At 36.6% G+C, this 19,491-nt stretch overlaps 3 protein-coding genes across 4 annotated transcripts; 2 read left to right on the plus strand and 1 right to left on the minus strand.

The window, feature by feature from the left end:
- The first annotated feature begins 267 nt into the window (after positions 1-267).
- Positions 268-3,905, plus strand: LOC104216306 (protein Dr1 homolog). Its single transcript, XM_009766330.2, has 6 exons — positions 268-668; positions 780-841; positions 1,681-1,770; positions 2,548-2,642; positions 3,142-3,210; positions 3,525-3,905. The coding sequence occupies exons 2-6, from the start codon at positions 787-789 to the stop codon at positions 3,696-3,698; spliced, it is 483 nt and encodes a 160-aa protein (XP_009764632.1). The 5' UTR covers positions 268-668; positions 780-786; the 3' UTR covers positions 3,699-3,905.
- A 561-nt stretch (positions 3,906-4,466) lies between these two features.
- On the plus strand, positions 4,467-6,368 carry LOC104216305 (protein MIZU-KUSSEI 1). The gene has a single exon (XM_009766329.2). The coding sequence runs from the start codon at positions 5,318-5,320 to the stop codon at positions 6,155-6,157; it is 840 nt and encodes a 279-aa protein (XP_009764631.1). The 5' UTR covers positions 4,467-5,317; the 3' UTR covers positions 6,158-6,368.
- A 4,152-nt stretch (positions 6,369-10,520) lies between these two features.
- On the minus strand, positions 10,521-15,822 carry LOC104216304 (kinesin-like protein KIN-8A). Of its 2 annotated transcripts, none has more exons than XM_009766328.2 (7): positions 14,753-15,822; positions 13,766-14,039; positions 13,469-13,519; positions 13,285-13,377; positions 12,836-13,201; positions 11,663-12,343; positions 10,521-11,117 (listed from the first exon to the last, which is right to left on the minus strand). In XM_009766328.2, the coding sequence occupies exons 1-7, from the start codon at positions 15,604-15,606 to the stop codon at positions 11,085-11,087; spliced, it is 2,352 nt and encodes a 783-aa protein (XP_009764630.1). In that variant the 5' UTR covers positions 15,607-15,822; the 3' UTR covers positions 10,521-11,084. The 2 variants fall into 2 exon arrangements, with proteins under 2 accessions (XP_009764630.1, XP_009764629.1); XM_009766327.2 differs by having other exon boundaries at positions 10,521-11,183.
- Between the last annotated feature and the right edge of the window lie 3,669 nt (positions 15,823-19,491).

Below are 19,491 nucleotides of genomic sequence, written 5' to 3' on the forward strand. Positions count from 1 at the left end.
AAACCAAAGTAGTCCAACCCCTATATATTAAAGACCCTTTTGATCATTTTCTCAAACCGAAAAGGTCGTAGCCAAAATGCCAGATTTTAATGAAGATTTAATTTAAATAGACAATCACTTAACCAGTTAAGAAATATAAACAGTAAATTAGTCAGGCTATTTGTGTAATGATTCTATTCCAAAATGGAGCCCCGAGCCCAACTACAGAAGGCCCATATTGAGCGAAATGGGGTTGGCATCACATAATTGGCAGATCCAGCAGAGTCGGAAACTTTCTCGTCTCCTCTCCCTTTAATTGGCAACCACTAACTCCATCCACCCGACCTTTTTTTTCGTTTTGCTGAAAACTATATAAGCAACATACGTTACATGCAATCCCACACACTTCGCCCATGCGTGCGTACCACGCCCCATTTAGCATCCACAAGAAAGATGGGACCCGCGGATTATGCACGACACCTTCCGTTTCGCGCGTGGAGAATCCCTCTTTGAATGCGCTTTGCCCTAGTCGTCTGCGGACACACCCTTCTCTCTCTATATCCACCATGAACCACCACCGTCAGCGACTCCGATCACCTACTTCCATCCCTTTCCGATTTCTTCAAATCGGCCGACTTGCAGCTCAATTTTCTCGCCGATCTGCCAGTTTCGCATTGTCTCCTTGTAAGGTAAAAATAGTTGTTTTATATTTGTTTTCTCGTATTCAGCTCTTTCGATTTTGTTTATCTAAGAATTTATGAGTTTGGTATTAAATTCGAGATTTTGATTTGGTTTTGAAGGGTTAAAATGGATCCAATGGATATCGTTGGTAAAACAAAGGAGGATGCTTCGCTTCCCAAAGGTTTTCCTCTTCCTTCTCCATGTTCTCCTTTTACAGCTGCGTATGTGTGGTATATATTCATAGAATGATCTATGTTTCTCTGTTTTTGTAGCTATCGTGATTCTGTATTTTTTATAATATATTTTTTGGCGAATTATCATGTTATTCCTGTTTGGTTTGGTGTTAAAACCTAATGTTACGAGATTTTGAGCGGATGAATAAGGAGTAAGCAGAGAGTGATATTAATTTCTCTTGGAGGAGGGGTTAGGGTTAATAAAAGCTATTGTAGCAATTTTTACAAGGCTGTGAGATAGTGGCAGAGCTGGATTCAAAAAAATCTTGAAGTGTCATACCTAAGATTTGAACATGTGACCTATAGCAATTTTTGAACCCCCTAAATCCCTTTACCATTACACTAGAATCTTCCCTCATGGAAATGGGATTCAACAGTTATATATAACCAAAAAAAATCATTTTTGGCCTTTTTCACTCTAAAATTTTCTGGAAGGGGGGTTCAATTGAACCCTCTTGCCTCCCTTTAGTTCCTCCCCTGCAGGGAAAGGGGATTTTGTGAAATATTTCCGAAGAGGGTAAAAATTGATTTGTGCGCGACTTAAGTGATACTAACTGCTTCTGAAAAGAAATCTGAATTTATTAGATAATGAGATTCATGATTTCAGTTGCGAAATCCAAATAGTGGTAATATTGAAGTTTTTTTTGCGCTTCTGGTTTCACCTTATAATCTTTTTTGTTGTCATCATGTGCTTGTTATTTGGGATAGATATGTGATTTTTCCTGATGGTTACTTATCTGTTTGATTTGCTGAATATTATACTGATTGTAATATTTTCTATTCTCAGCAACTATGACAAAGATTATTAAAGAGATGTTGCCTCCTGATGTCCGGGTTGCCCGAGATGCTCAGGATCTTTTGATTGAATGTTGTGTAGGTGAGTTGATTTTAATGTGTCTGATTTAATTTTTGAGTTTAGTTTAAAGTTCTTTAAAGTTCTGTTAATGTGATTTAAAGTGTTGGCCGTTGTGTTTGCTTCTAATAGCATCTATGCCTCTCTAGAATATTAGGGGGAATAAGTAATAATCTGTATTTACATTGGAGGACGACGGTTGACTAGGAAGCTTTTTCTCTAGTTGTTTGTTAGCCCTTGGTTGTCACTTGTCACTCTTCCGATTTAGTGTTGTGAGACACAAGACAGAGGATGAGATAAGCATTGAAGAATAGGACATAGTTGGGTAGACAGGTAACTATTAAAGGCTTTCAAGTTCTTTTTAACTCATCTTAAGTTGTACTCCGTCGATGACTCCTGGTAACTCAAAAAGCGAGAGTTCTAATGAAACTTGATCATTACTCTGTTATACTAACCTATTCCTTAATCCTTTCTTATAAGACAACCTATTCCCTAATCTTTTTGTTCATTCAAGATCTTTTGGGATGTGGTTGGCAGAAACAAAGTGTAATAATTCATTTCGCTACAGTGCTTTTATTTACCTACTTCCATTGATGTTTTTGATAAGCATATTTCCGTTAATGTTTTGGTGGGTGATGTTTGTTTGCTATTTGAACAGCATTGAAGTTTCTCCTATCTTCTTTCCTTATACTTGATTATATAATATCATCTCTTTAGCTTGAATTCATACATGTCGAATCTTCTTAATATGGTTATTTTTCTCATTTGCATGGTGTTCTGCCTTTCATTGTTATTGTGCAGAGTTCATCAATCTTATCTCATCAGAATCAAATGAAGTTTGTAATAGAGAAGATAAACGAACAATTGCACCAGAGCATGTACTCAAGGCTTTAGAGGTACTTCTTGATCCTGCAGTTTCTCTATTATGTTCATCATCTTCATCTTGCTTCTTTTGCAATTCTCTGTCTTTTTCACCTGTAATCACCCTTAGCATGAGCTCATTTGAAGTTGATTTAAAGAAGTTCAAACCTACTTCTCATCCTAGCTCATGAAGTTGCACAATGCCAATAAGGATGATGAAATGCAAATGTTGTTAATTACTTTCATGTTTGGTTTGCTAGTTTGTTTCTCCCCCAAACGTGATGTTAGGCCTTATCAATTGCAGAGATCACATTCTAGTTTCTTTTCGTCTCCAGGAACAACCTTTCATTGTGAAATCCGTTTACCAGTTTTAACCTTTAAGCGTGGTACAAATACTTCTTCAATTGTATGTTGAGTAACAAGAAACCTTAATTAAAACAGTATACTTTTAGGTTATTTTAATATGTTAAGCTGTGAAAATTTGTTGGATATCCTTCCGTTTCCTTGGAATTGTGAACAGCTTTTGTCTTTCAGGTTCTTGGCTTTGGGGAATATATTGAAGAAGTTTATGCTGCATATGAACAACACAAACTGGAGACTGTGGTACGTAAGGGCTCATTTCTGTCTCCTTACATGAGTTGGAATCTATGAATGGCCTAAAATTAGGACATTTTAAGACATCCTTCTGCTGTTGAACGGAAGTATCCAACCTTTCATGGATGCGTCACAAAGTGTTATATTTATTCCTCTCTTTTTTTCTTCTCACCTTTGATCGATAAACCTCTGCACATGGCTAGAGAATTAGCCGATTGTCGTGCTAGCTGACATTTATTTTGAATCCGATAATTTTTGCAACCATCTGAAATGTGAAAAGATTTTCATTGACGATTGCCCTTTGCTTTGTGTTTCTTCCGCAGGACACTGTGAGAGCTGGGAAGTGTAGCAATGTAGCTGAAATGACTGAAGAAGAAGCGTTGGCTGCGCAACAGAGGATGTTTGCTGAAGCACGTGCGAGGATGAATAGAGTTGTTGCAGCTCCGCCCAAACAACAAGACTCAGAAGCAGAGCAAAAATTGGATAGCCAACTTTAGGACCTCCTTTTTTTTTTCTTTTTCTGTAGGCAATCAGCACCTTTCAGTCGTTTTAGAGGTGGTTTCTCTTCTATCATGTACAAAAAGATCCTGGCACCTGCTTGTGAACATGAGTTCAATTTGTACTCTTTTAATTATGTCCATATGTTTTGTAATTAGTAAATTTGCTTCAGAATGTCAGTGCTTTTAGTATATTTATTTTCGTCAGAGTGGGAATTGCTAGTGCTCTTTATCATCAGTTGGCTCTTCACACTAATTGGTCGACTCAGCCCCCACCAGGACCAATGTAATTGATTTCTTCCGGGTTTGCATCTTTATTACTTTTACCAAATAAAAATTGTAGGACGAATGATGAATGCGAATGGTCATACTTGTAGAGGCTTTACAACTCAACGATGCCTAATTGGTATACTTTTGATTCACCTTTATTCCTAACTGTCTTCGTTTTTGCTGGCATTTGAATCCTAATCTCCTATATTTTTCACTCACTTCTTTGTCTGCCAGTCGCAAGTCGTTTCCCCTACCTTGGACTCTTGGAGAGGGACAACAACAACAACCCAGTATAAACTAACAACAACAATAACAACCCAGGAGAGGGGACAACAACAACAACCCAGTATAATCCCACTTAGTGGGGTTTGGGGAGGGTAGTGTGTACGCAGACCTTACCCCTACCCTGAGGTAGAGAGGCTGTTTCCAAATAGACCCCGGCATCCTTCCCTCCAAGAACTTCCCACCTTGCTCTTTGGGAGACTCGAACTCACAACCTCTTGGTTGGAAGTGGAGGTTGCTTACCATCAGAGCAACCCCTCTTGGAGAGGGGAAACTAAAAGAAATTAAACACTGAAATGAAAATAAACATGCCTCTGTTTCTCCATTTCATTCAGGCCCACAGTATCAGGTCTGAAGTTGGCGTGACGAAATTTTAAAAAAATGAAAGAGGATGAGGGAACTGTAAATCCTGATCAGAGTGTCAGCTTTGATGCACTGTGTATCGCAGGTTACTGTGTCTTGAGTCGAGACATTATATTTCATGTTTTTTGTATGGTATGAGAATCTAAGTGATTGCTGAGCTGAGGCAAACATTATCACGGTCTGTTCCCTTTTAGATATGGGGTGCAGGTTTTATCATACGAACAAAACATGAAGCAGAACATTGTGTTGGGAGGATGTCTACTGCAAATAGTGATGCTTCTTTGGTTCTCTCTTTCACTGTGATTTTCGTGACCTTTTTTTTTTTTATTTTATAAAACACTGTTTTGGTTCAGGTCAAAAAGAGCCAGTCAAGCTACTTCTTTCTCACCATACCCCACAAGAAAGTGAAATAACACATCTTATGTCTCCTTGAGATTCCTTTCTTTATTTCAAAACATTTACCTTTCTCTCCCCACACCCTCCTCAAGCCTTCTCTCCTTTCCCTATTGTTTTGACACTCCTAAGTCCCAAATTCCCACGACAGTATGTGGGGACGCTTGTGTCAGATTCCTATTTGCTCGAACAAATAAGAAAAGAAAAAGGAAATCCATTTAATAAAGAAGAAACCAGAATCTTTCTACCCCTCCTCAGTCCTCACTCTCCACTTTAAAAGTGCAGACTACTCTTGATTTTTCTTTTCTCAGATGAAGACAATCATGGCTAAGAGTTTCCAAGACTTGTCTTCTAAGAGGCAGTTCCACTGGACAGCTAAAGTCAGCAATGAAGAAGAACAAGATGAAATAGCACATAAAGATCCATCCTCAAAGCCCTCCTCAGACATCAACAGAAATGAACAAGGGAAAACAGAGAATATAAAGTCTTCTACTTTGAACGCTATACATGAAAACAAGACAGAGGAAAACCAGTTAAAACAAGAATCAGCTTCAGCTTCAGCAACAAGGAGGAAGCTGCAAACTATAGCAGTGGCCAGGCTAAAATCTGTTCTAACTTCACTCGGACGAAACAGAGGAAACTTACAACAAGGTCTTGGAACCAGAGTTGTAGGTACCCTATTTGGTCACAAGCGTGGACATGTACATTTTGCATTTCAGAAAGATTCCACTTCACAACCAGCTTTCTTAGTTGAGTTAGCCACTCCTATAAGTGGATTAGTCCAAGAAATGGCGTCCGGGTTAGTTCGAATTGCATTGGAATGTGACAAAGAGGAAGAGAAGAAAGCAACTAGACTCACAGATGAGCCTATATGGAGAACTTACTGCAATGGAAAAAAATGTGGTTTTGCCAACAGAAGGGAATGTGGGCCAAAAGAATTACAGATTCTAAAAGCAGTTGAGCCAATATCAATGGGAGCTGGTGTTTTGCCAGGGAATGGAGGAGAAGAGAGTGCTGATTCTGGGGAGATTATGTATATGAGGGCTAAGTTTGAGAGAGTTATTGGGTCTAGAGATTCCGAGGCATTTTACATGATGAATCCTGATAGTAATGGAGCTCCTGAACTTAGTGTCTATTTGCTCAGAGTTTAAGGTCTTAACCACTTATTAGAATCTTAGATTAAGTCATGTTCAACTGAATATAATCTTTTCTGGAGTCATGGTTATGGGGGTTTAGCAATGTTCTATGTTTTTTATTTTCTTTTTGTCTTTTATTTGGACAACAAAATCTGGTTGGAGAATGGAAACTGGTTTACTGTATTTTTCACTTTCTTGGGTGGAATGGAAATATATGTTACTTATATTACTGAAATATATTAGCAGGTTCACTGGCATAATATTCTCATTTGGTTGAATATTGCATGATCAGATAAGACAAATATTTATTCTTTTTGTCCTCTAATTCTCTGCTGATGCCATGGCATTTTGGCTCAATATTTGTTCCTGTATCAAAGTCCGGAAGGGAGTCTTGACGTAACTGGTAAAGTTCCAAAAACCAGAAATTACGGGTTTGAGCTGTGGAAATAACCTCTTAAAGAAATGCAGGGGAAGGCTGCGCACAATAGACCCTTATGGTTCGGCTCTTCCTCGGACCCCTCGCATAGCGGGAGCTTAGTGCACCGGGCTTCGCTTTTTATCCATCAAAGTTTGGCATTTTGTTACAATTTTTTCTTTCCAGATTGGTCTGTGGCATGGCCAACTGTTTGGATTCTGGAAATTCTAATCACTAAGTTCTTGAATCTTTTACCACAATCATCTCTTTGCTAACTTCTTCATTATTTTTTGAATTTGTGATGACAAAAAGTTATTCCCAGCAGATAAGAGACTGTAATAGGGGGCTTTGTTTTTCTTTTTCCTTCTTTTGTTGACTGCTTTTTTCCACAAAACTTCAAAGATTTGCTAGGTTCCTTTACCTGGCAACTAGCTTGATACAATACTACATAAATTTTTGGCATCTGATCCAAAGGGTATAAAAATTGCATGTTCCAATCATTGGTTTTGGTGCATATTTTGGTCTAGACTTGATCAAAGTAACATGAGAATCCCGAGAAGTTAAACTACTACTAAAGCTCAATCATAGAAGTCCTCAAAAGCAAAAATCAACTCAAAGTTTCCTTCACTGACTGCCATGTTACTCAGCTTCGAAACTTTCTTTCCCTTTAAACCAGTAGATGTTTCAAAAAAATTCAAGATTTTTGTATCTTTATTTGACAGACATCTAATAATAAGGATTAGATCACAATCTTGACTAAAGAAGACCATAAAATATAAACCGCCCGTGTTTAGGAGCTCAATAAAGAAGGTTAAAAAAGCCAGCATGATTCATTGAACTCTTACAATGCGAGGAGTCTGGAAAAGAACCGAAATTACATTAGGTATATGTATGCAAATTATTTTGCATTTATGCGAGAAACTGTTTTCACAACTCGATTCCGTGACATTTTGGTCACACGAAGACAACTCAATTGTTGCGCCAAGATTCATTTGAAAGAGAAGGTCAATATCATATAACTAAAGGGGTAACCCAGTGCATAAAACATCCCCATTCATGTAGGATCCGAGGAAGGACTGCACCCCAAGGTGTGTAATGTAGACAGTTTATTCTAATGCAAGCATTAGTGACTGCTTCTACGGCTCGAACTCGTGAATGATAAATCATACAAAAACAACTTTACCGTGGCTCCCTCGTCATATCATATAACTAAGGGGTAGGTAATATATGATGTTACTAGAACTTAATTATGTGGAGAAAAGATATATTCATTCAAACAAAAGTTTGTTTACAGTATGCAATGATTATTTTCCTAGTTTCAAGGCTTTCTATTCATTTGTTTTATTTTTGGTATCCTTTATACAAAGTAAAAAGAAAATGGTTGATGTTTGAGGGGCCATGATCTTAGTGGATGTGTCATGGAGTACAACAATCAAAGGTAGAGAACAAATTAAGATTATTACTACATTTCACAGTAACCGAGGTTTTCTTTTGATCATGTTGTTATCATTATTCAAAGTTTCAATAGTTGTTTGATTCACATAAATCTTTTGGTTGCTGGCGTGCTGCTTTTACTTAATCAAATCAATTTTTAAGGAGGATATGATCAAAAATTGCTGAGGAATTCTATTTTTTGTAGTCTGTCCCATCTAATCATGTGTAATAATTTGCATATTCTGTTGCAATTTGATATATATAAAGGAGGAAAATACTAACAAAAATGAAAATCTCAAGGATTTTACAGGTCCTAGCAAGATATGACACGGTTTAAAGTGGTATATAAACATCATTTTATCCCTCTTTCCCCACCAAATAGGTGTTTTAGGTATGTTATGATTATTATCAGTCTGCTACTAATTATTCAATTATTAGGAAAAAGTACAGTGCAGTTTACTTTTATTCATTTGGGTCATTACTTGTTAAAAAAATTGATTTTTTGGTGCTTATGCACCATCTTGTTTAAACATTTTATTTTTTGCATATCACACCAAAAATAAGTGTGCCTAGTTACACATCTTCATGCCTTGTCATGTTGGGCCAAAAGGGATTTAGGACCGTTGTTAAAAGATCATTCAAGAAATTTTGGCTAAAAAGCAAAAAAAAAAAAAAAAAAAGATAACGCTGGACCAAGGGCAGAGGCGGATCCAATTTGAAATTTATAGGTTTTCACGGCGACCTCAAGTAAATATATAAGTAATTGAGTTTGCAATCAAATATTTAATGAAATTTTTAGTATATATATATATGGTACGTGCAAAAGTTATTGGGTCTACAGAAACCGCACCTACTACACTAGATCCGCCCCTGACCAAGGGAGACTAGAATTCAAATCTCATCACAAACAACTTTTTTTTTTTTTTTAATTTCTTCTCATCCGACTAAGTTTTAATGGTAGGATTACCTAATACATATATACGTGCAAACGTGCTTATGAGCAGTAGGTACTTAGTGAAATAATTTTAGTGTGCCCAAGCTCCCCTTATACGCTGGACTCCTTTTTTGTTTAGGATCCCCTTTCTACATTCAATTTTTTATTGAGCCTGGTGTGGAATCACCATCATTACACATTCATTCTTGGTCTGGCTGCTGGTTTAGCGAGCCTTCCTAGCCGCCTAGAGTGCAGTCTGCCTGCTGAAAACCGTAACGTAAGTAACTCAGTGCTCCATACGGGGGAAATGAAAGCAGAATTCGTTCGGATCCTCCCACATGTTCCAAACAGGACGTTATTAAAAAAGGAAACATCATTCATAATGATGCCAATGGGTTAACCAACTCCTAATTAGGCTTATACATGGTAATATTAGCTGGATAACTTTATAAGTTTTAATTCCTCTGAATTTTATTGTTCAGAAAATAATCCCTTTTTTCCCTTTCAACGTCAAAAAGGAAAAGACTGAAACAACAACAACAACAATAACAACAACCCAGTGTAATTCCACAGGTGGGGTATGGGGAGGGTAATATATACGCAGACCTTACCTCTACCCCGAGGGGCAGAGAGGCTGTTTCCAAGGAGTTAAATTACCTGCAAGTTGGTTGGTAAGCACACATCAAAAGCAATTGATTGTGGACCATTGAATAACAGTAGGCAGCTTACCATTTGGGTCAGATCATCGCCAAAAAATCTGGAAATAGGTTCTCTTTTATTACCAATACAAACTTATTGTAGTAATTTTAATTGATGTTATGTCTATTATGATATGATAAGAGTTGTCATCAACTTCAGTTATGGTCTGATTTTTCAGACAAACTTTTCCTTAACAGTTTATGTACTTCATTTCAAAGCAAGAATGGTGTTCTGTCTTTTTTCCTACAACAATACTCTTTCTTTTTTTTCGTATGGTAATACTACTGTGCCACAACAAACTTGTGTTTGGGCCATATTTATCTAGTTCTGTCTCGTCTCCGTGGGAACCGGTAAAGTTGCTGTCATGTGATCAGGAGGTCACGGGTTTGAGCCGTGGAAATAGCCTTTTGCAAAAATACAAGGTAAGACTGTGTACGATGGACCCTTGTGGTCCGGCCCTTCCTCGGACCCCGCGCATAGCGGGAGCTTAGTGCATCGGGCTGCCCTTCTTTTTTTTCTCGACTCTGTAGCATTTTGGAAAGTTGTCGGGGTATTATCACTTTTAACCCGTGCCAGAAACTATTTACATCTAGTAGTCGAAACAGTGTATAAAACTTGTATAATTTTTATATATAACATACAAATGTATATATATAAAAAAAAATATACAAATTTTATACATTTTTCGGCTATTAATTTTACCGCGGCTATACATTCTCATTTTTCCAAAGTTGTCGTTAGCAAAAGAAATGGAGCTAAAATTCCTTTTTTTTTCTCATTCACATCCAAATAGTTAACCATAGTTAAATAGGTGCTGCAAGCTTAAAATCTTCTGAGTCGTTTGTTTTGTATCCAAATCACAATTCACTCCTAGTTAAGATTGATAGACAGGGCCCTCTAAGAAAATTCTTCATTCAACAACAATATCCATGTTCAATATCTTCACAAATTCTTTTCTGGTTTTAGTCATAACTGCCAACCACCTCGCTTTAAGTTAATTAACAAATAGACAAAACAGAATAAAGATTTATTAAAGTATTCTGAGATCATTCAGAGCAAGTCCATAGTATGATAGACTGTTATGTAGTAAAAACAAGAGGGGTTGCTCTGATGATAAGCAACCTCCACTTCCAACCAAGAGGTGGGGAGTTCTTGGAGGGAAGGATGCCGAGTTTCTATTTGGAAACAACCTCTCTACCCAGGTAGGGGTAAAGTCTGCGTACACACTACCCTCCCCAGACCCACTAACTCAAACTCAAAATTAGGTTGATGGTGACGAAACAATGAAATAATATTAATAGCATGACTTCAATAGACCAGGCAATCTAGAAGAACAACTAGAGATATAATCACTGTTAGATAGTTAGTCTGTTGTCAAATACAAAGTGAATGCCTCCTCCATTGCCTTGCTCCGCGTGAAAGATGTAGTTTGATTGAAATTGCCAAGTGATCTGCCTTCTTTAGTGCTTTACATTCTGGCGAGCAAACCCTGGCTGAGTGGTGCAATTGAAGACATGTGGCCCAAACATGAACACAAACCAGAAACATGGATATGCAAGCTGCATCAGTTTGCAGAAGATAGAAACTCAAAGGTACACTTTAAAGCATGATTATGATGTTGGTTCTTGTGCCAATAGAACATGCAGATTAACTACTAGTGCAAGATAGACTAATGTTTTAATAATATTGCACTGAGACGGGCTTAAATAGAGTGACATGCACAGTGAGGATTCATATAGCCAACTTCACTTGCTTCGGATTGAGGGGTAGTTGTATTGTTGTTGTTGTAGTATGATGCTGGGATTTTCAAGAAACATCTAACCTTTTCTTTAAGCTAAAAATTAAAGTCTATGGATCATTGTTTAGCTGTTTACTTACATAACTCTATATCTAACACATAACTAAAGAGTTGATGAACTAATTAGGCCATGTGAAATGAATGTTGAAGATATGAAAATATACCTGAAGAAGCATGGATAATCAAAAACTCGATGAAATAAATGCCATGTGAAATGAATGTAGAAGATATCAAATGTACCTGGAGAAGCATGGATGGAGCAGCTGCCTGTTCGGTGTTAACATGGCTTCTGGTCTTTCTTCCATTTAAAGTGACAACTGATGGGCTGTTAGCTGTTGTTATATCCCAGAAGCTGCGTTTTTTAGCTGTGGGAGCTGGAGAGTGAAAACGATGACTTGGACTCTTCAAATCAACATCACGTGCTTCCTTAGGCCGCAAGCTTGCCCTTGTAACGATCCTTTTTACACCAACTTGTGCCCCTCCTGCTGGTTTTGCACTCTTTCGTGACAGCTCACGGATTGTATCGTCTTTCTGCTTTATCTCCAATGCGTGATCCTTTTTCAGTCTCTCAATTTCTGCCTCCAATCCCTTAACTGCCTTTTTAAGATCTCTAACGGACTCATCTGGACCTCTTCTCTTGGATTCGGGGGTAAAACAATTTCCACCAAAGAAAGAGGGTCTTGCTTTTCGTCTTTCATTTAGCTGAGCAGAAGACGGTGCTGGTGATAAGATAGAGGAAACTGTAGATGGGCTAGGGGAACAGTTTTCAGCCAAATTTTCCTTCTGGATTGTAATCAGTTTTTGCTGCTGACGAGCCAAACGCATTCTCAATTCGCGATTCTCTTTTTGCAGCTCAAGCAATAGCTTGGCCTGATCTGTTCCAGAATCAGGCACTTGTATTTCCTCATGCGCATCATAAGCCTGCAATTGTTAGAAGGAGATATTAGGACAGTAACAAATCCCTAAATACTTAAAAATTATAGATGCTTCACAACTAATATATATGTGTCAACAGCATGTCATTATAGACTGCGCCGCCTATGAAAAATTTGGAGTATGAAATAACCTCCAGAAACACAATATTCGTTAAAAAAAAAAAAAAAGAATCTCATGATATTGCATGAAGATAAGTAGGCATTACACACACTGCAATGTATTAGAGTACAAAGTAAGCTGCAGAATGTTAGTACAACCTCAAAGGGCCAGTGATTTAGTGTCTAGTAACTTCTAAAATGATAAATTGCATTAGAGGCAGTAAACAATGAACGATAAAGCAAACAATCACACCTTAATTCCAAAGTAGATGTTGCATAGTGAAGGCAAAATATCATGATGGCCATTAAAAGTACTTTACTTATGATGAGAACCAGGCTGCAAAACAATGTCACAGAGGAGTAGTTTTGAATTTCTAACCTTTGTTCGGATCTCTTTCGCTCTGTCAGCCCAGTGCAGTGTATTTTGGGTTTCACTAAATGAATGACTACTTGGGCTAATATTGGCAATCATCACAGTGTTACAAGCACCACCCAGTGAGTCCTTGAGTAGTTGAGTGAGCTTAGAATTCCGATAAGGAATGTGCTTTTTCCCCTCAACAAGGGCATTGATGCAGCTGCTCAATGCGAGAAGTGACTTATTTATATTAGCACCTTCAAGTGATCTCAGGGTTCTCTGATCAGTAGCTAGAGCTCTTTCTGAACCAGCAAGGTCAATAAGTGACAGCTTTCCAACTCGGTTTACAATGTTATTTGAACTATCTTTGACACGGTATTCAACTGCAACCTGTGTGTTGAAAAAGACATTCATTAAAAGTCAAGAAATGGCAGTGGCGCATGAATTAATAATATGCCAAAAATTGCAATGACCTGAAGAATAGCATGAGAGCGTGAGGACGTCTCATTGACCCGGGTGGGCTCTGTGGTTCTGTTTCTGTTTCCTTGTTGGAGCAATGCCATTACCTGTTCTCATAAGAGAAATACAGGTCAACAACTTTGATTCAGCAACTAATACTCTACTATGACAATTCCAGAAGACAAGAATGATACTTACTTCATCTGTGGAGTATGCTCTATACTGAGTAAGCCCTGCTGCCACTATTCCCTGCATTACAAGCAGTGAGAAATCTCATCATATTTTTGTCAATTTTCTTCTATATATGGCTTTGAGCAGTCAACATTTTAAAGGCATCTCTCTGATTTCCTAATTTCAGGTACTACTACTCGACAAGTATAAAAGGTGCACAACCAAAAGAAGCATATCGAGCAGTGTGCAGTTTATTCAATAAAGAAACAAGGGGGAAACACTAATGTTTGTGAGGATGATCATCCTTTAGAAATAAACACGAACCTGTTTATCTTCTCTTAAGACCAGAGGCCTACCCGGGGACAGCAAATCTCTCACAGTTTCATTGTAGACCTCTAGATAGGAAAGATGAACCACATGATTCCCATCAAAGCTCCTTTGCCTTATCTTGCTAAAGAGATCCTTTATTGCTAATACCATTACCCCTGGGTTCTCAACGGTACCGAGCATTGTATATGTCTTTCCAGCACCTGTGGCACCATAGCAAAACACCGAACCATTTCTTCCCTGCAAAACTGCTTCCACAAGCTCTGCTGTTCTGGAAGATACAAGATTCCAAGTGTTCAGTTCTATCTACATTTTATCGATGAAGAGGAGTAGACTTAAGAGTCTTACCTCTGATAGCAAAACATTGATCCCAAGAAAAGAAAATCCCTTCTCATTAAAGAAGCTATTAAATCTCAGAAAATCTGCTAAGCTTTGACTATTTTGATGATGTCTAGTTTTTCACTGTGTTCAATGAACCAATCCCTATGACTCATTACCAAATCAATTGGAGTCTGATATATGAATAATCTATATTCATTCCGCTCTCTATTTAAGTCCATTATATTCCAATAGTTCAGTGTAAAAAGCCTTAATGTGAGAGTACTTAGCCTACCAAAAGTTACAACTAGATAAGATATGCTAGACAGACAATATACTCTATTGCCATAAAAGAACTGGTTTTTGCTCAAGGAAGACTACAGAAAGTCAGAAGCCTTAAACAAATGCCATCTCTAAAATACTAGAAATGATACTAAAAAGAGATGCCTGCATAAGTGAGATGCCTTAAACAAACACCTAGAAAAGATACTAGAAAAGATACTAGAAATGACACTGCTGGCACAGACTATCAAGTTACTACGACTAAACTAATCATAGTATTGATAATTTTGACAAAATTGTTTAAATGTTTTCTTGATCAATGGATCATGGAATTTGTGGAATTAACAAACAAACAAAAAAACTTGTGAAGTTTTTCTGACTCACGTAGTGGAATAAACATCATGCTGAGTAGCGGTATCAGGAAAGGAAGCATCAAAAGTGAAATGGCGACCCCTGAGCCTCTTTAGCCTAAGGTAATCATTCAAATCAGTGGCAAACTCGGTGAGATAAACATCTCTTCCATCCACAATTTTCACACAACAGCCTGCTCCAGCTTCTCTCTCCTTTCTTGAAATTGGCCTTAGCCTTACAAATACAAGAATTCTACTACCACCACTATCATCACCACTACCCCCCCTGCTGCTGACTTTCTCCGAAATAGTATTCAATTCATGTACATTGTCTTTAGTATTCCTACTAGTTACTTTAGGCTCTGTATGCGGTGGCATAGCTGAACTTCCCATTGAAAGCTTTCTTGCCACAGTAGTAGACGCATTCCCCCTTTTGGGGTAAGAAAACCCTACTATTCTATCACCTCCAGCCGCCACCGCGACATTCTCCTTCGAATCCTCCACCACTGAAGGCTGCCGTGGCGCCACGTAAGTTCTGGTCACAGTTGAAGTATTATGCATAGAGTTCTCCCTCATCACATGACTAATAATGGGGTTTGAATTTTTTTGCTCTTTCTCAACATTTCTACCGGAGCTGAGTAGGTCTACACTAGGATGAGTCGAAAATCTTGGCTCTTCAGGCTTGAAATATTGATTCTTGGTAGCAGCAGCGGCTTGTTTTTGCTGTTCATATAAAAGAGTAAGTGCTTTCATCTTCTCTTTCAACCCGTGGTGTGGATTTCTCATATTTCTAGACATTTGGGAATCTTCTTGATCTGTTCTTGGTCTAATTCTTAGATCATTTTTTACCTGAGAGTCAGTAATCTGAGATCTTGTGGAAACTGGCATTTTATGAATAAAACCCCCTTATCCCAAACATGCCCTTTCCTGATTCTCAATAATTTACTAAGAAAGCTGAGTTTATACTAAGAAACTTCAAAATGCTTGATGGAAAATTGAGGGATGGAAGCTAAAATTGGTTCTTGAGTAAACAGAAGAAATGAGGATTTGAGAGAGAGGGAAAGAGAACATTGAGTTGAGTATCTGCGCAAAGCAAAAGTTGGAGTGGCAATAATGTGGGCCAAATTTGAATAATTTTTAAAAATTATAATTTGTAACGGTCAAATAGTGTCAGATTGTGAAAGGTCCGTTATAGCGAGTATTGGGGTCCATCACGGGAAATCTTACCTTTATTTATTACTATATGATACCCCATATTAAAACAAAGGAAAATTCTTTATTTATTATTTACTATGGTAAAAAGGGAGATTTAAAAAATAAAAAAGTAAATTCAACATCTAATATATATACATAAAAATTTAATCTTACATATACAGCATAATTTAGGCTAGGGGCCCCCTTTCGCCCACCTAACTCTACCTGTGTTTGTATGATATTGATATTAAAACGGAGAAAACTTTTAGCTTTACACAAATAACCGGTCATATTCATTGTTTATTTGGGGTGGACTTACTACTTAAATGCTTTCAACAGTTATCCGCTCCGCACTTGGCTACCCAGTGTTTACCATGGGCACGATAACTGATACATCAAAGGTGTGTCCTTCCCGGTCCTCTCGTACTAGGTAAAGTTCATCTCAATGCTCTAACGCCCATTGGATATACCTCTACCAGCTATTTTTCGTTTAAGCCGTTGGGTGATTATTTTGGTTAATTCATTATGATTTCATCAAAGCACCCCGAAGGAAAGCACAAATGTACAGTGGTTCTGGATAAAATTAAATTAAAAAAGGGCCTCTTTCGAATCTTATATTTCATGAAGTACAAACTAGTTCACCTTTTGAACATTTCTTTCTCCCTTTGTATTCTTCTTGTTAACCTTAAAGTGCTTGTTACCAAAAATAATAATAATAATAATAATAATAATAATAATAATAATAATAATAATAATAATAATAATATAACCTAAAGTGACTTGTGGAGACTGTGCATACTCCACAAGTCAAAAGGCATTGTATTTTCTTGTTTCTTCAAGTGTGACAAATTCTATGTGAGCCATGCATGACGGTGGTTCTTTAAAAAAAATTACTCTATATTTTACATGAGAACCGTACTCTAATATTTATAACATAAGTTACGTACCAACTAAACATTGGAAAATATATTCAAAGGAAAAAAAATTCATACAAAACAATCCTTTATCAAAATGGCTTTTGATGATTTAAAGTGCCATGTTGCACTTGATTAGGTTAGAATAGAATTAGGTTTAAAAAAATTGAGTTGTTACAAGATAATAAAGTTTAAAGGACGTAGCATATTTCGTAACACTAGTATTTATCTATTTGGTCGCAAAATCATAATAAAAAATGAATAGCAAGAGCTTATATCAACAAGGTATCTGGATTATAACGAGCTCATCTTTGATATGTAGGCATGTAGGGACATGAAATTCGATATTTATTATCAAGTCGATATTAGGAATTTAATTTCTAGCTTAAATGATTCCATTCGTTTATACTTTAACTTTGACCACATTTGTTTTTTCACAATACAAACTGAGCGAATTCAATCTGAAAAAAACGCTCAAAACTTCTCTTTCAGTTTCAACCATTTACTTGTTTTATTTCAAGCATTCTTAAAAGGTTCCTTAATTTCACTAAAGCCTCTAGAGTTGGTTGTGATAATTCAAACTCATTATAACCCTCTTCTTTCCTTCATCTTATACATATATTTTAACATTTTTTATATAAAACTCAATAAAGAGAGATCCTTAATATTCAATCACAATATTATTTTTTTTGCAATCATAATTTTGATCTCTCCATTTATTGTGCAATTTAATAGTTGTCCTCCCACTCATTTATTGTACTAGTATACGTACTCGCGCGATGTGCGGATCGATTCAAAGAAAAAAGAGTGGAGGGAGATAATAAAAATATATGTATATTGCAGATTAAATTTATCGACCGCAATCAAAACAATTAAAACAAAAAAACAAAAAGAAGAATTTGATCGGGTAGTCTCTATAACTCTTTTTGGCCAGCCACCAAATCTATTTATTCATGTGACTTTTCATTTTATCCCTTATATGCTATCTATATATTCAAAGCATGAAACCCTTAATTAAATAGCGAAATTATATAAATGTCATTCTAACTTGCTTATAAGAATAAAAATTAAAAATTAACACCTATTGTTTAATAAACTTTCAAAAGGTTACGATTAGCATGAGATTTTTAACATGGAATTTTCTTATCTGATATGTTCACGACTATTCCATGTTCATGTTATTTCAACATACTCTGCACCATCATATTCCACTGACAAGATTGTTGCTTCCTCAAATGAAATATGAAAAGTAAATATAAAATATAGCGGTATTTGTTACCCCTTTTGGTTTAGGAAATTGGGGGGGGGGGGATTAAAATCGCTTTCATGTTGTTGTTTAAGAATAGCTCAAGAAAAGAATATCTGTAAATCTTTTCTAACATTTGCAATTTCTACAGGTTTTCTGGGTAGGTAAACATGAGAGACGGGAGAGGAGCGGAGTCACAAAGCTACTTGTTCTTGAAAAGGCACTGGTTAGATTTTTTAGTTGTACTTGGTTTCCACATAAATATACACAATGAAATTAATTTGACAATACTACTTTATGTTATTCAGTATAAATTAAATTAGCAAAGATTTTACATTTCCAAATTCAAGGAAGCACAGAGTAACTTCTTGCCAAATTGCTTTCCTCTCCATGTTCTGTTCTGGCTCCCTCCTGGTCATGTGCCACTCACAAAATTGTTGCTTCCTCAAATGAAATATTTTTTGGCTTCATTGCCACCAATTCCTCCTCAACTACTATAAATTTTGTAAATGCCCCCATCTGCTGTATTTTATCAATAGTAAAATATTGAGTACTCTCATATACATCATAACATATTCCAAGTCTTGATACAAAATCTCCTATTTCCATCGCAGTTGTACTTGGTGTCATGGACAACTTAGAGTATCTCAACTCTAAGTTGTTTTACAAAATAGGGTCCTATCAAGTAATGACAACTGCTAAGTACAAATTATATCCAGTAACCTTGAAATCAATATTGATTGTCACGACTCCAACGCTACCAGACCTAAGAAAATATACCTGCCATGAAAAAATAAATTTCTTCCTTACTTTTTTAGAGTGATGTTGCACTTTATGAAAAGTACTTCAGTCATATAGCTGAAATCTTCTTCAACTAACTTTATGATCCATCCCTGGTGGAAGATGCAAGCTATCAATGGTTTAATGTAAAAATCTATCAACATAATTAAATAGCTCCACACTAACATCTATTCAAGCCTGCCTGTCGCACATCAAACCTTTACTCTCATATCAATTATAGATAGCTTAATGGATAAATATATCAACCAAGAATGGAGAAAAATTCATCGACTACATATAAAACCAACATAGTAGCGAAATGGGTAAAAAAAAAATAACCAACACCACCAAGAAGCCTAATTAAGTAAAACATCAATGGAGTTTTAAAAATCTATGAAACGTCATATGTATTTAGATAAGGAACAGTTTAGTATCTGAAAGAACCATGAACTAATTCAAATATTTTGTCCATAATAAATGAAATTACCAAACTAACTAAACATGAAAAGTTCAATATCAGGAAAAATATGAAATGATTCAACCATCTTGTTTATAAATAATAAAACTAATAAACTAACTAATCAGACAGTTTTTAGATTCTCCAATTGTTACGTATGCAAAAGCTTATATTGTCTTTTT

Source organism: Nicotiana sylvestris, chromosome 3 (genome assembly GCF_000393655.2).
Source record: "Nicotiana sylvestris chromosome 3, ASM39365v2, whole genome shotgun sequence".
NCBI lineage: Eukaryota > Viridiplantae > Streptophyta > Magnoliopsida > Solanales > Solanaceae > Nicotiana > Nicotiana sylvestris.

What these genes read in the sequence shown, in the direction of transcription:
- LOC104216306 (XM_009766330.2), top strand. Translation starts at nt 787, where the DNA reads ATGGATCCAATGGATATCGTTGGTAAAACAAAGGAGGATGCTTCGCTT. An exon ending in TTTGATTGAATGTTGTGTAG is followed by an intron (nt 1,771 to 2,547) that starts GTGAGTTGATTT and finishes GTTATTGTGCAG; the next exon opens with AGTTCATCAATCTTATCTCA. An exon ending in AACACAAACTGGAGACTGTG is followed by an intron (nt 3,211 to 3,524) that starts GTACGTAAGGGC and finishes TTTCTTCCGCAG; the next exon opens with GACACTGTGAGAGCTGGGAA.
- LOC104216305 (XM_009766329.2), top strand. Translation starts at nt 5,318, where the DNA reads ATGAAGACAATCATGGCTAAGAGTTTCCAAGACTTGTCTTCTAAGAGG.
- LOC104216304 (XM_009766327.2), bottom strand. Translation starts at nt 15,606, where the DNA reads ATGCCAGTTTCCACAAGATCTCAGATTACTGACTCTCAGGTAAAAAAT. An exon ending in CATGATGTTTATTCCACTAC is followed by an intron (nt 14,040 to 14,752) that starts GTGAGTCAGAAA and finishes TGTATCTTCCAG; the next exon opens with AACAGCAGAGCTTGTGGAAG. An exon ending in TCTTAAGAGAAGATAAACAG is followed by an intron (nt 13,520 to 13,765) that starts GTTCGTGTTTAT and finishes CTTGTAATGCAG; the next exon opens with GGAATAGTGGCAGCAGGGCT.